Below are 14,882 nucleotides of genomic sequence, written 5' to 3'. Positions count from 1 at the left end.
ATTTGTTGGTAAGAAGGGATGAAGGGGATGGTGCTGGTTTACATGCTAGACGCCCGTGTGGAGTTTGCACATTCTCCCCATGTCTGCATGGGTGTTCTCCGGGTGCACCGGTTTCCTCCCACAGTCCCAAGATGTGCAGGTTAGGTCGATTGGCTGTGCTAAATTGCCCCTTAGTGTCCAAAGATGTGCAGGTTAGGGGGATTGGCAATGATCAATGAGTAGGATTACGGGATAGGCCGAGGAAGTGGGCCTCAGTAAAGTATTCTTTGAGAGAGTCAGTGCAGACTCGATGGGCCAACCGACCCCCTTCTGCACTGTAGGGATTCTATGGATTTCTATGAAATCTCAAAATAATCTTCTTGTCAGAGAGCTTATTAAGGGCCATTCTTCGTAGGAAACAAAAAAAATTGTTACATGTACTAATTTCACAGTAAGTGTGTTGAAATTTTCAGATTCAGGCAACGGAACTGAAAAACACAGAAGACAACCTGGAAAATTTGCAGTCAGCCATTCAACCTGGGAAAGAAGGTACATGCCAGTATGTAACCTTGACACAGTGTCTTAACCGCATGGATGAACCTCAAAAGGACAACATTTTCATAAACTCGAGCATTCAATCTTCACATACTTTAAGAGGTGCTGGGAAGTCCGAAGCATCAGTTGGAACAGGGAATGAGAAAGAACAACAGAAGGAGACACACTCCTCACTCCTGGCACGACGCAAATCCAGAGTGGTTTATTTGCCCAAAAGAAAGCAGTTGCAGAGAAATCAGAACTTTACCTCGATACAATCGCTTCCAGACACAGAAGGGAGTACACAAGCAGGGCAGAAAAACAAGGGAAACCTACCTCTTTTAGGGCTCACTCAACATGTCTTGCAGAAGGTGCACTCGCAGAAAGACTCTTCCAACTTGTGGTCACAATGTAACACTGAGGTAACTGTCGCCGAAGAGAATGAATGCAACAAACAATAGAAGTGAATTTTCTCAGGGCTTCTCCTGCTGTGTGGCTGTAAGTTTAATGATGCCCACATTCACACATAGAAACAGGCCGCAGGATTTCTGCTAGGATTACCTAATGTAGCGGGAGAAGCCCACGATGAAGTTCACCCCTTAAATTGTGCTCTAAACAATTGTTCTTGTCCACTAAATTTACTTAGTTTTAAAGTCCCCAAGACTAGTGCATCACCTCAAAGGAAATTTGCACCCCAAATATGCGTGGATTAAATGCTCACATTTATAGCAGCAGCATGGCCACTACTACTCTGGCAATGACCCTATTCAGGGTGGCATCTAATTCCCACTGGGCTTGTGGTAGTCTTTGTCGCTGTATATTCCTCGGCAAAGGTCAGCCACTCCATCCAAATCTTGAGTTTCCTTATGGCCTAAAAACTTTGGTCTGTGCCAATGGAAAAGAAAATTGGAAGGTTTGTTAAACAGGCAGTCGATTTGCTGTGAACTTACTTCATGCTTTTGGCATTGAAGAATTTCACCCTCTTTAATACTGTTTCCCATGCTTTAGACATAAGACCATATGACCATAAGCCATAGGAGCAGTGTTAGGCCACTCGGCCCATCGAGTTTGCTCCGTCATTCAATCATGGCTGATATTTTCTCATCCCCATTCTCCTGCCTTCTCCCCAAACCCCCTGATCCTCTATGTGGTCTTCCATGGTCAGGAGGTCAATCCATCTTCCCAATGCCTCTTTTAGCATGTCTTCTTAACTGAGACCCATTCATAGAGAGTCTTTTGATTACTGCAAGTGGGGTCATCTCTGTGGGATTTAAATATGAAGAACATGGAATTTCTTGAGTGATACAATAGTTTAGCTCTACAAAATCCTTAAGTTAACAAAGTTTGATGCTTGTCCATCTTTTAAAATGTATTTCTGTTTCCTTTGTTGCTTTTGATTTTCACCAGGCTTCCCTGTTATGAACAGAAATGGGTGACAGGCAAATAGCTGCCCTTCCTGTCCCAATGCCATGATGTATAGAGACACAGCTGGGGTGATTTTCTTTCCTCCATGTGACAAACCATGTCACCGCTTCTCATTGCTTATCCCTTACAGCAAGGGTGAGATCAGGAACTCATCTAATGGGACTTATGAGCGCAGGGTCACATCTGCCAGTCCAAGAAACCACACATTACAGAAATAAAAACCTCATTGTTTTTTAATAAGAATTTGTGCACTGAAGGCAGTGCATTTTATCGGTGCTACAATCAAATATAGCAATTCTGGTCATTTTAAATTTTGGGGGGAAATACTTTTTGATGTCAGCGGTGCCTCTTGAGTTATATCAAATATAATATAGGATTTTGAATAGCAAGTATTGTTTTTTTTTTAATTAACCAAAGGTCCATATAAATCTCTGACGAATGTGTCAATGTCACAGACAAAGATTTGTCTGGATATGAGTGTGTCTTTGCAGATGTGGGCAAATTTATATTCTAGCAATGCAATTCTTATTAGCTGTCAGAGCAAATATTGTTTCAGTTGTTTTCTGCAACTTTGGTTCATTTTACATCCATATTTGCTTTGAAGCACAGCCATTTTGCCGTTTTCTGCTCTAGACCTATGGCTTCCAATCTGTGAAGATCGAGACATATAGGTGCATCTGGTACATAGGTACATGTACCAGGCAGTTCAATGCAAGTGACTTTCTTTCTTTTCCTGATGTTTAAAGAGCTAAAAATGGACTACCCCTGAATTACTCGATATATTACATCATAAATGACTGTGAGTCTCCTTTGCGAAAGACTACTTTCAAATGTTCAGCACATTGGGCTAAATCGCTGGCTTTTAAAGCAGACCAAGGCAGGCCAGCAGCACGGTTCAATTCCCGTACCAGCCTCCCCGAACAGGCGCTGGAATGTGGCGAATAGGGGCTTTTCACAGTAACTTCATTGAAGCTCGTGACAATAAGCGATTTTCATTTCATTTTTCATTTTCAAATGTGAATTAACTAAAACAGCACAAAATACACCTGTTCCATGGAAATTGCAATATCAGTATCAAAACGATTATTTAAAACTTTACTTCACATCTTTGCTTAAAATTAAAAATACAATTCTATCTACTCATGCTGCTCATCACAAAAAGTTCTAAAGCCTGTACATTAGTGAGACACTGAAATTCTTAAAAGATGTAAAATATTCCAGCTTTAAGTTACAATATAAAAAAACACAATAGGTGAAAAATCTATCTCTCCATGAGGAGTGAATTAAAGCCTATAATTTAATGTCTGACCCCGGTGTAGTGATTTATGATATCAGCTAAATTTGCTAATTTAGATCACAGTTGAGACCAAAACTATGGCCGAAACCATAGGATATGAAGACCAGAAAAAAGAATCCTGAAAACCTGGTAATAAAGTGAAAAATAACTTCTTCAGTTGCATAAACCAAAGGCCCTAATTATAAATGAACAGATTCACAGGATATAATCCTCAACCCATTAATTAAAAAAATCCCCAAATCCCATGTGATTAAAAACTTATTCAGTCGCTGTAAGGCAATGGTCTTGATTATATCATTGCTGCTCACTGCATGGTGTCCATTACTCTATAGTGGTAGTTTTACAAGTGTGTGTTGCCAGCAGGAAGTCTTGCCTGCCAGCAACACATACTGGAAATTCATGACTGGTTTTCTGTTAACTGCAATGCAAACAAGTGTTTTTGTTTAGGTCAAAACATGTTGTTATTTAAAACAAAATAGTAAACTGATACATTGTTACATTTGTTTTTATTTTGTATTCTAGAGATATGGTAAAGAAATATACTGTCCTAAAAGTACTTCAGATGGATCCCTGCCCATCTTTTCCAGTAGTTCACTTCACACAAGGACTGGTGGCGGTTTCCTACACGCAAGAACCAAATCCGGAGTGCAACCCATAAGTGTGTATAAAGGAAGGCCCAGAATGACCCCTCACCTCTCACCTTTGACCTGTGACACTGGCACCCAATTCATTTTGGATGTGAAATCAACAGAAAAGATAGCTAGCCGTCCTGTGTGCAAACAGCCGATTTATTCTTCAGGAACAGCTTGGAAAGATGTATCCAAGTCGCCTGACCCTGTGTTGTCACAGAAGCATCTGAACCCTAACTCATCCTGCAGTTAAACTCTCCACCAGCACATATATAACCTTTGAATTTGTAAATGCTGGATTTTAACCTTATTAAAATATGCTGCTTCTATCATCTTTTATAAGCTTCGCAGCCAAGATCTCAATTAAATTTTAAAAATGGAAATTTCTTTTCTGTGCATCTTTAAAGTTTTTGATTTAAGTCACCCTCTAATGATTTAGAAAATGTTGGCAACCACAAATTATGAAGCAATTGCTTTTAATTATTGACAGTGACAGGCTTTATCAAATAAGCCTTAATTTCGCAATGTTAATGGATACAAAAAAAATATTTTCTTTTAGCATCTAGCACTGTCTCTTCCTTTCAAATTAGATTGCTGTTAATTTATTAGGGCTGGACACAGGCATTCCAATAATTGGGGTGCCATAGGCATGATCAGTCAACAGCATTGCACATATATTTCATAGAATTTACAGTGCAGAAGGAGGCCATTCGGCCCATCGAGTCTGCACCAGCCCTTGGAAAGAGCACCCACTTAAGCCCACGCCTCCACCCTATGCCCATAACCCAGTAAATCCCCCTAACCTTTTTGGACACTTAGGGCAATTTATCATGGCCAATTCAACAAACCTGCACATCTTTGGACTGTGGGAGGAAACCGGAGCACCCGGAGGAAACCCACGCACACACAGGGGAGAACGTGCAGACTCCGCACAGACAGTGACCCAAGCCGGGAATCGAACCTGGAACCCTGGAGCTGTGAAGCAACTGTGCTAATCACTGTGCTACCATGCTGCCCACAACATGTTTATAGATACAAAATAGCGGGCACAATTAAAGGAAAACATTTCCTGTTGTGGGCGGGTTTAGCAAGGTGTTTCCCGGTGCTTCTAACGTGAAGAACAACCCCATTATTGAACGGGACTCATTTTTTCAGGCCTTGGAAGGGAAGATCCCAACGAGGCCACACTTACGTTTATTTCCTGCACTGCTGAGCTCTGCTCGCCAGTGCAGGAAGAGATTGGCGCCCCGATCTCTTGATCCCCCAACACAATCCCCGGACTTCCCCAACGCCCCAACTTATCTAATGGGGGGGCATGGTTCCTTGAGCCTCCCATCTCATAACGGCAGCGCTACCTGGGTGAAATCTAATGGCCATGCCTGATTTGGGACATGATACAGCCTGAAAATCCTGCGAGGGGCCTCTCACGAGATTTACCAATCTCGCTACCCCTCGGAAGATTTAACTGGATCTTGTGAGACGTCGTGACCTGGATCCCAACCACAATGTATGGGACCTAAATTTCCATATTTAAGTGTGAAATTAGGCACACTTGAATCTGCACTTGCTGGATATAACCAGCCATCCCCTCGAAGAGGAGACCCCAGCCAGGCACCGTTTACCATTGGTCTCCACAAACGGGAAAGAGGTGGAATGGCATTTGGGGGGAGGGGGTCTCCCAGGTAATCAGAGACCCCCGGGTGGTCAACCCATGGTAGAATGGCATAGATTTAATAGAATTTACAGTGCAGAAGGAGGCCATTCAGCCCATCGAGTCTGCACCAGCTCCTGGAAAGAGCACCCTACCTAAGGTCAGCACTCCACCCTATCCCCATAACCCCACCAATCACTAAGGGCAATTTTGGTCACTAAGGGTAATTTATCATGGCCAATCCACCTAACCTGCACATCTTTGGACTGTGGGAGGAAACCGGAGCACCCGGAGGAAACCCACGCACACACGGGGAGGATGTGCAGACTCCGCACAGACAGTGACCCAAGCCAGAATCGAACCTGGGACCCTGGAGCTGTGAAGTGATTGTGCTAACTACCATGCTACCGTGCTGGTGCCATTTGGGCACCTTGGCACTGCCAGCCTTGTTCCCTGGCAGAGGCACCCGGGCATCAGCCTGGAACTGCCAGGATGCCCAGATGATGATACCAAGGTGGCATTTTGCCCATGCTGGGGATCGACCCTGGGGATACTCTGCCCTTATGAGGTGGGGTGCATGGGGGAGCCTCGAGGACCCTCCAACAGGTAAGTTGGGGGGGGGGGGGAGGGGGACCGGGATCTCATTGGGGGATCGATAGATTGAGCCCAATCTCTTCCTGCACTGGCAAGGGGAACTCCTCAGTGCAGGAAATGAAGGTAAGCGTGGCCTCGGTGGGGAAGGAAAAAATAACAGAGGCCCTTTCAGTAGTGGGCCCGTTCCCGACGCTACAAGTGCACTAAACCCACCCACAATGGGATTCTCATTTTTTTCCGTTAAATCACGCCCTGCATCTCTAATCACATTTTGGAACACCCTGCATAAAGGGGGCTGGCTTCGAGGATAGGCTTTTAATTGAGCTTCAGCAATGAAGTTTGGAGTCAAACTGATTTGCAGAAAGCTTTTACCTGGTGCCTTTGTGCTGCCAACAGTACAATGAGACTGAAGTAACTGATCTTTGGACCTCTGCAGACAAGGAACTGGTGGCAGTGTTGAAAACAATGGAGATTCCTGAAATTCTAGAGTCACGGGGATAAAATTAAATTCTTCTTTTGTATTAACTTCTCAATGCATGACCAAATTAAAATATACAACAGCTTGGATAAAGGTTACTGCACATTCTGTTTTATATATAGCAAATTTCTGCATTTTGTGGTGCTTATTAGTAGACAGCACATTGATCCAGGTAAACTTTTTAAAAATTATCATTTTAAGCTAGACAATTAAATATTGTGCAAATTTCAATAAGTCAGGTGCACCATGACTGATGTGATTATATCTGTCTGCCTTGTTAAATGAAAACCCAGTGTTTAATCAACTTACCCATCATACATAGTTTAACGACGATTAGTGCAAGACATTTACACTGAGAAAACCTAGAACGAAAATGAGCAAAGAAGAGAAATAACTAAATATGGAGATATCCTGGGCCTAGCTTTCTTCTTTGGCATTAATTAAAATGAATTCTGTGCTTAAATATGTGTATTTTAAGAAAACCAAAACTTAATTATCATTTGTTCTGTTATACTTCAGCATTCAACTATTGTGAAGAATTGAAAACATGGTCTGATAATTGTGAGGTGAAACAAACCTGTTCGGTAATTCACTTTGCAGATGTCCAGTGAGTCAATCAAGTGATCTGTAATCACAAACCCTGTCAGAAAATGAACAAACAATGGACTGTGATAAAATGGTGGGATATTCTGGTGTGCTTGTTCCATGTGGTGAATGCCATCTGTAATTGTCATGTCCTGTTGGCTTTGTTCTTTATTTGAGTGGGGAAATTAAGCCAAGCACTGTTACTCTCATCCAGGGAATCTACACACAAGGAAGGCTAGAATGTTGGAACGAGGTTTGGGTTGAGCAGAGAGGACTTACAAAAGTGATGGGGATATTTTTGATCCAATAGCCAAGGGTAAATTCTATCTTCACCACATGTACAGTAATCTGGCAAAGCAGATTGGCAACTCATTGCAGGATCCACCTCATTTTCAGGTGGGCACTATAACAGACAAGTGATCCACTCAACCACTGTCCAAGCTGTGCAGATGATTGTTTACTTAAAAGACATGATTTTCCCAAAAACATGACAAAGTGTCAGGTTCTGACTGAAACTGGACATGTTTTCTCTTCAGGTCTTCTGACACTTTGTCAAAAAGAGCAGGAGGCATGCTTTGCGCCATCATTCTTGAGGGGCAGAGTCTAAAGGGGTGTGATTTTTAAAGGACATCCCAATCTCAAAGTTAAGAGACAGGACCCCTTCTCCCTCCATCTTCAGCAGCAATTTCCATCCTACCCCGCTTCCACACATCCAACGTGGCCAACATCGGGACTTAATTTCCCGCGATCCACTAACATAGCTGGCGTTCCCACATAGTGGGAACCGACCTACCAATGGAGTTCCGTGGAGGTCACACCCCCTGGTATTGTCAACCTGACGGTGCTGACCTGACAGGCTAACCTGGCAGTGCCAACCTAGCATTGCACCCCCCCCCTCCCACCCCCAGCATATGACGTCCCCAGAAGCAATGGTGTTAAGCTGTTTAAGCATATTTCAATTAGTTTAAATTTATGATAATTAGGCCCACGTTCTCGCTCGTTTCTGGTGAGAGTTGGCAGCCATTATGGGATTTGTGCCTGTGACAAATGGGCCTGTGAAAAATCATGGTGCAAATGTTTTAATGTTACCATTATTACATTATGCTATCATATTTATTTATTCGCCTATCAGGCTAATTCACAAAACAATGTGTTTTTGATGTTGACTAGTTATTATTCTGTACCTATTCGGCAAGGCTCACTGAAAGAAAGACTTACATTTATATAGTGCCTTTCTTATGCCTCTGCACTTTAGAGCCAATGAGGTACCTGATGCATGAAGCATATGTGGTGTATGTTCCTGAATATGTTAAGTCAATATTCTTGCTGCAGAAATGAGCGCAGAATGCATTTTATTTATTGAAATTTTCACAAACATCAGAAGTATGTATTATCTACCAACCATACACAAAATGATGCCATCTTGATTCCCTTCACTTATAACTGTTCTCAGGTTTCATTCTTGAAGTTCCAGGAGTCCAAGAACAGACAAGCTGATACAATATGACATCATATTATGTTCGCCCACAGCCAGAATGACTGTAGCTAAAAATCATGAAAAGCAAGATAAAAATACAACTTGAGTAGTGAAACCTCACCTTTCACATGTATCAATCAGGCTGAGTTTGAATATTCTTTAATGCTTCTATGCCTGTGTTACTTATTCTCTTCCTTTGCTTAAAGCCTCTACCCCCTACTTTCCATCTCCTCTCTCAACTCCCCACCCCCACCACCCTCCCGCCAGGGAAAGTGATTAATAGCTTCCAATAGTGGTACTTCTGAGCTGGCCACCAGGGAGAAAGTAAGAATAGCTTTAGGGGGCTTCACTCTCTGATTTTCTTTTTACCCTCCTTTTAGAAAAATGACACATCAAATGTCCAGTATCTTCCTTTCACAGCAACCCTGAGATCAAGAATTACAGACAGACAGATAGAAAATAATCCTACTGCTCTGTGAAACATTGCATTGGATGAGTAGTGGACTGCATCTCCCTTCTCTGCCCTAGAACATGAGATTTATCAGAAATTGCATTTTTAATACATGAAACCTGTGAGATATATATTTGTGAGGATCTGTCAGTGTACCAATTTTTAACTAGCATCAGAATAATTGAGATATGCTGTGCGTTTTCTCCTTCATTATGTAATTAAAAAAAACAAATGCATTCTTCAAATGAAAATACATCTCTGAAAAGCAAACTTAAAATATTAAATACTGAAATGGAAGTCATATGTATAAGTCATAATTTCATATCAATCTTTTCCTTTAAATGTCAATGCAAATAAAAATATGTCTTTAACGTTCTTGAATGTATGTCTTTATTGGTTTCATATGATAACCTTTTTGGAGAGTGCAAAAGAATTTATTGCACATCTGTTCTGTATTTTCTTTTTTATTAGGAAAAAGGGGATGAAACAACCCCCCCCCCCCCCCCCCCCCCCCCTCCCAACTACCACCACCATCACTGCCTTTTCGTCCCAGTACAGCTGCATCAAGCATTATTAGAGGTGGGGCATTACCTGCAAAGGATTTATTGATTATTTCATAAACTATGCCCAAATGCCTTTGGTAAGAAAAATGAGTTAAGCATAGAAGTCCAAAGGTGTTAGAGAAAATATGAAAAGTTCATGCCAATGTTGAAGTCATGCAGTGCAGTTTGCAATAACTAAAGGACAAAGCCCCACATATTTAATTCAGTAGTGGCTAGTAAATAAGTGGAATGAAAATCAAACCATTCTGGTTTATTGGTACACATGTGTGGAATTGTAGATCAGCTGGATTTTATTTTCTGGGGTTGGGTCAGCCACTCTTTTGTAAATGTCTTTTTTACCCTATACTTTACTGTTCTCCTCCTCCTGCATAAGCTGTGCACCATTACCTGGCTAAGAGCTTGAGTACAGAATCTGTCCAAAATCCATGGCCAGTGTCCAGTATGGCATGATGCCTTGTCCTTTGATATTACTACAATTGTTTGTGATGGAAAAGCATCTGGCACCTGCTTACTATATTTACTTGGTAGCACAGCTATGACTGGAAACACACCATGTTGGGAGCTGTGGTAAGGAGGGGGAACCTCGATACTCATGGTGGCCAGACATAATTCCACCAAAGTATATTTTTTTGCTGATAAATATACCTCAGCTTGGCATAAGTATGTAATGGGCTTCATGAAAATGGCAGACAAATAATGTTATGATCTAAAAAGAAACCTGTAACAGACATCAGTTTCTTCAGGTCATTAGGGACTTCTAACAACTTTTTATAGCAAACATACCCTGTCTAAACAAGGAAAGATTTTCACTCAAGACTTTTAATTGATTTTACTTGGGCTGAGGCCTCATGAGCATCACAAACATTAAGTTACTTGTTTATCCTGCAAAAATCACACCGACCAGTGTTTCAAACAGTGAGTCCTGAATCTCAGACGTGCCGAGCAGAGGATATGGTGTTTTCCTGCAGAGAGGAAAGAAAAATAAACAGGAAGCAAATCACCCTTGGTCTTCCTCTCTCACCCTCACCTCTTACTGACTGGCTACAAAGAAAAGGCCGAACAACAGACCCATTCCATATTCCCAATATCAAAAGATTTTAGTTTTATTAATAGCCTTTCACATTAGTAATCTCTCACATGGCATGTAAAATCTTCATAGAAGTTAAGGAAGTTTGTTAAAAGCTCGCCTAGATTTTTTTAATTAAGTATTGCTATATAGCTGCTTCTCCAGCCTACTTTATAGTATTCTTTGACCTGAAAGTGATTTAAGAGCTCTGTAGTTAATCCAGTCAGATTTATTTTCAGATTTTATATATAGCTACTACATTTGCTTGACATCCAATCCTGTGAAACGTTTCCAGTTCTCAATGAATCCTTCATGACTATGGAAAGTTCCCCATCCACCCACATTCTCCACAAATTTCTCTTCATTTCGCTCCAGCAGTGTAGGATGTTCGCGATCCAGCCAAACAAATTGCTTCGTCTTCAATTCACTTAATTTTGGAATACTCTCTCTCCATTGGTTTCAAGATCTTCTAGGATATTTGTTGTACAACGATACAATCCCACCACTTTTAGCAACCCCTAAAAAAACATCCCCACCCCAGTTATTGCGGGCAAACATCCATATTGGGCAATTGATACTACCCATTTGCTATTCCAATAGGAGTTACTCAGAATGACACCAGTTATACCTATTTAAATACTTTGGCTATTCTAGGCAGATGTAACTGTTCAATCCGCAGTTCATACACCTTGTGAAAGTGTGATTACCTTGGCTACTTAATCTTCTGTCATTGTTATCGGGATAAATCTTGCACTAATCAGCATTGACTGCAGCAGAAAACATGGCTGGAAAGAGGAAAGCGATGAACCTCAGCATAAAAATTGACCTCCTAAACAAGATGGATGAACTGCTGAAGATGAGCCAATATGATCTAGCATAGCACCAGGATCTCCAAAATCTACTGTTGCTGCTGACATTACTGCCCTGTTCATATAGCGGGCAGGACGCACTGACACAAATGCTCTGATATAAATGGTGGGGCTGTAATGGAGTAGTAAGCCAGTGTTTACATCCTTAATGAATACTTTCAAAAAACGATCATCAACCAACTTATTTTTCCTCCATTTTCAAATAGATAAGAACATAGAAGCAGGGGTAAGCCATTCATCTCTCTGATTTGCCATCCAGCTGCATATACCTTCCTTCGCCTTATATCCTTCATTAACTTTGGTTAACAAAAGCTATCAATCTCAGATTTAAAATGAATAATTGAACTAACACATTTGCTGTTTGGAGAAGTGGGTTCCATATTTCTACCAGCTTATCTATGCAGGAATGTTTCCTAATTTCAATTCTCAAAGATCTATTCTCTCTAGTTCGAACAGTCTAGAGTGTGGCGACTAGGGGATTTTCACAGGAACTTCATTGCAGTGCTAATTGCAATAAGCCTACTTGTGACATTAATAAAGATTATTATTATTAGACTCACCAATCCGTGGAAATATTTTCTCTCTATACACCTTGGGCGCGATTCTCCGCAAATGCGGAGAGTCGTGAAGGCTGCCGTGAAACTGGCCGTGTTTCACGGCAGCCTCCGTGCCCCCTCCCGGGACCCGATTCTGCTCCCCGGTCGGGGCTAGCAGCGGGGCCCCGTGAACCTCGGCATCGCAGGCTTAGCGAACTTCGCTAAGCCCGCGCACCAAGGTTAACGGCGGCTGACGCAAACGATGACGTCAGCCGCACATGCGCGGATTGGACGGCTCCAATCCGCACATACGCGGATGACGTAATCACGCATATGCGTGAAACCCGCGCATGCGCGGGCCGTTGTGCCCCTCAGCCGCCCCGCGGACTGATCCAGCGGGGCGGCGGAGTAACAAAGATTGCGCGGGGTTCGGACCCGCTGCCCGCGATCGGTGGGCACCGATCGCGGGCCCGCGGCCGTGCCAATCGGTGGCATGGTTCTCCAGAACGGCACTTTGCAGCCGTTTTCACGAACTGTGAGAGCAGGTGTGTTGGAGTTCGTGAAAACGGCCGTAAAGGCCTGGGAAATCGGCCCATCGGATAGGGGAGAATCGCTGCTCGCCGTTTTTTACGTGCCGTGGGGGATGGGGGGGGAGACTAGCGGGAGGTCGGGAAAAATGTCGAGAAGGCCCTCCCGCTATTCTCCGACCCGTCGTGGGGGGCGGAGAATCGCGCCCCTTATCTGTTCCCCTTTATATTTTGAAAACTTTGATCAAGTCATCCCTTAATCATCTAAATTCTCTCCTCTTAATTCAACTCTTGGAGTCCTCCATCCTTCGTTCCAATCTTATGATGGCCTCTGACAACCCTGTCTGACATTCCCCTGCCTGTCTCTGTAGCTCCAACATCTCTCTCAGGGCTAATTCCAGAAGCTCACCTTCAGGCTAAAACTCAGCAGAGGCCTGGTTTCCAGCAGCCCTCCAAATGTCCGAGAACTCAGTTGACATTGCCTTCACCTGCTGTGAGTTGATCACCAGATAGTGACCTGAGCCTACTCTAAAATCAGGACTCACCAAGGTGTGGGCACCCACGTTGGTGGAGGGTGCAGGTGAACGAAGGGATGAGTCTTCATCAGATACCTCCTCAGGATCCTCATCCAAGTTGGTCTGGGGGCTGGAGTTGATGTACTAGCTGGCAGTCTCCCTCTGCCTTTTCTTGCTGGTGGCTGAAATAGAAAAAATAGATAATTAGTGATTGACTAGATGGGCACTTACATTATACGTCACTCACAGTGATTGTCCGCTTGAGGCCAACATATACTCGATAGACCTTCACTGGTTGTTGGAGGAGGCTGATCTTGCCCTCCATACTCGTTTTCCACTCCAGCCAGCTCTGCTGTCTACTCCTCATAAGGGGAGAGTGTCCTTAGCTGCAGAAATTCCCCCACCGCTTGGTCTCTCTTCCTCTTGTTGTGGGAGATCCTGTCCAGCACCAAGACAGATGGGTTGACTGTGAGCAGCACGAATGAAAGAGCAAATCAGAAGCATGCATGTCTGCTGTGTGTGATAAATGAAGAATGATTGGAGATGTTAGGTTTGTATTCACTGGAGTTTAGCAGAGTAGGAGCTGAGTTGATTGAAACCTTTGAGATACTGAGGGGTATTGACAGGGTGGATGTGGAGAGGATTTTTCTTCTTGTGGGAATATCTACAACTAGGGGTCATTGTGTAAAAAGAAAGAGTTAAAAAGACACCCAGTTAAGACAGAGTTGTGCAGAATTTTTTTTTTCTCAAAGGGCAATAAGTTTTTAAAACTCTCAAAAGGCAGTAGAAGTCGAGTCTGGGGAAGTTACTTTAGGGAGACCCATGGAGGTCCCTTTAATTAGGGGATCTCTGGGGGGTCCCTTTAGTTAGGGGATCGCTGTGGGGGGTCCCTGGGTCTCTGGGAAGTCCCTTTGGTTAGCAGGTTCCTATGGGGGTCCCTTTAGTTATTGAGCCTCTGGGAGTCCTTTTAGTCAGGGAGTTCCTGTGGGGGGTTTCCTTTAGTTAGGGTGTCTCTGGGAGTGTCCCTTTAGTTGGGGGTCGATTTGGGGGTCTCCCTATTTAGGAGGTCTCTGTGGACTGTCCCTTTAATTAGAGAATTCTAAGAATCTGTTGTGCAAATATTATAGAACCAAGTTAGCCACCATTCAGCTACCAGTGAAAAGCATTATTGGATAATGGTTATCGGAATAAATAGGGGGGTTCCCTATTTAGAGGGTATCATGAGAAAGGGTTTGTAGGGGAGGGGTGGGAAGGTTCTGCATTAGGGAGGTGGCCTTACATGGACTTTGGGGGTACCTAAGGAGCTAACTCCTTGGTCCCCTGTGAGGGCCACCATGTCAGGTTCATGTTTGGTCATACCTGTAGTAATCCCCGCTCACATGATTCCTCGCCCTGAGGACTGGAGAGTCACGGGGGCCTGGAGAATCTGGTGCTGGGCCTGTTGGCATCCTCCTGCTGGTGCGTGGACATGAACCCTAATCCACCGCCAGCAGGGAGCCGGAGCATAGCTGTTGGTCCGGCACCTGACGCATACCTCGATTTCGGCCGGAAGCCTGATTCTCGGCCCAATCGCATTGTGGGGCCGAGAATCTAGACCAGAGTTTTTCATTAAACACAACAATCCAGTGATGTAGTTAAGTGTAAATTCAGACACTTTCAACAAAGCAACAAGGATGATTACAATCTAATGTCCAGAGTGAACTGAG

The 14,882-nt window shown here is 43.3% G+C and overlaps 1 protein-coding gene across 1 annotated transcript in view; it reads left to right on the top strand.

Moving 5' to 3' along the window:
• Positions 1-4,136, top strand: part of LOC119970512 — a 52,851-nt gene extending 48,715 nt beyond the window's left edge. The window contains exons 5-6 of the mRNA XM_038805270.1: positions 453-935; positions 3,758-4,136. Of these exons, the coding sequence (XP_038661198.1) occupies positions 453-935; positions 3,758-4,117 (843 nt within the window). The 3' untranslated portion in view covers positions 4,118-4,136. The remainder of the gene's footprint in view (positions 1-452; positions 936-3,757) is intronic.
• Positions 4,137-14,882: the final 10,746 nt, after the last annotated feature.

The sequence above is a fragment of the Scyliorhinus canicula genome, chromosome 8 (assembly GCF_902713615.1).
Source record: "Scyliorhinus canicula chromosome 8, sScyCan1.1, whole genome shotgun sequence".
NCBI classification, from domain to species: Eukaryota; Metazoa; Chordata; class Chondrichthyes; order Carcharhiniformes; family Scyliorhinidae; genus Scyliorhinus; species Scyliorhinus canicula.
Note: the sequence above shows the minus strand (reverse complement) of the source record. Positions and strands in the feature narration are given on the sequence as shown.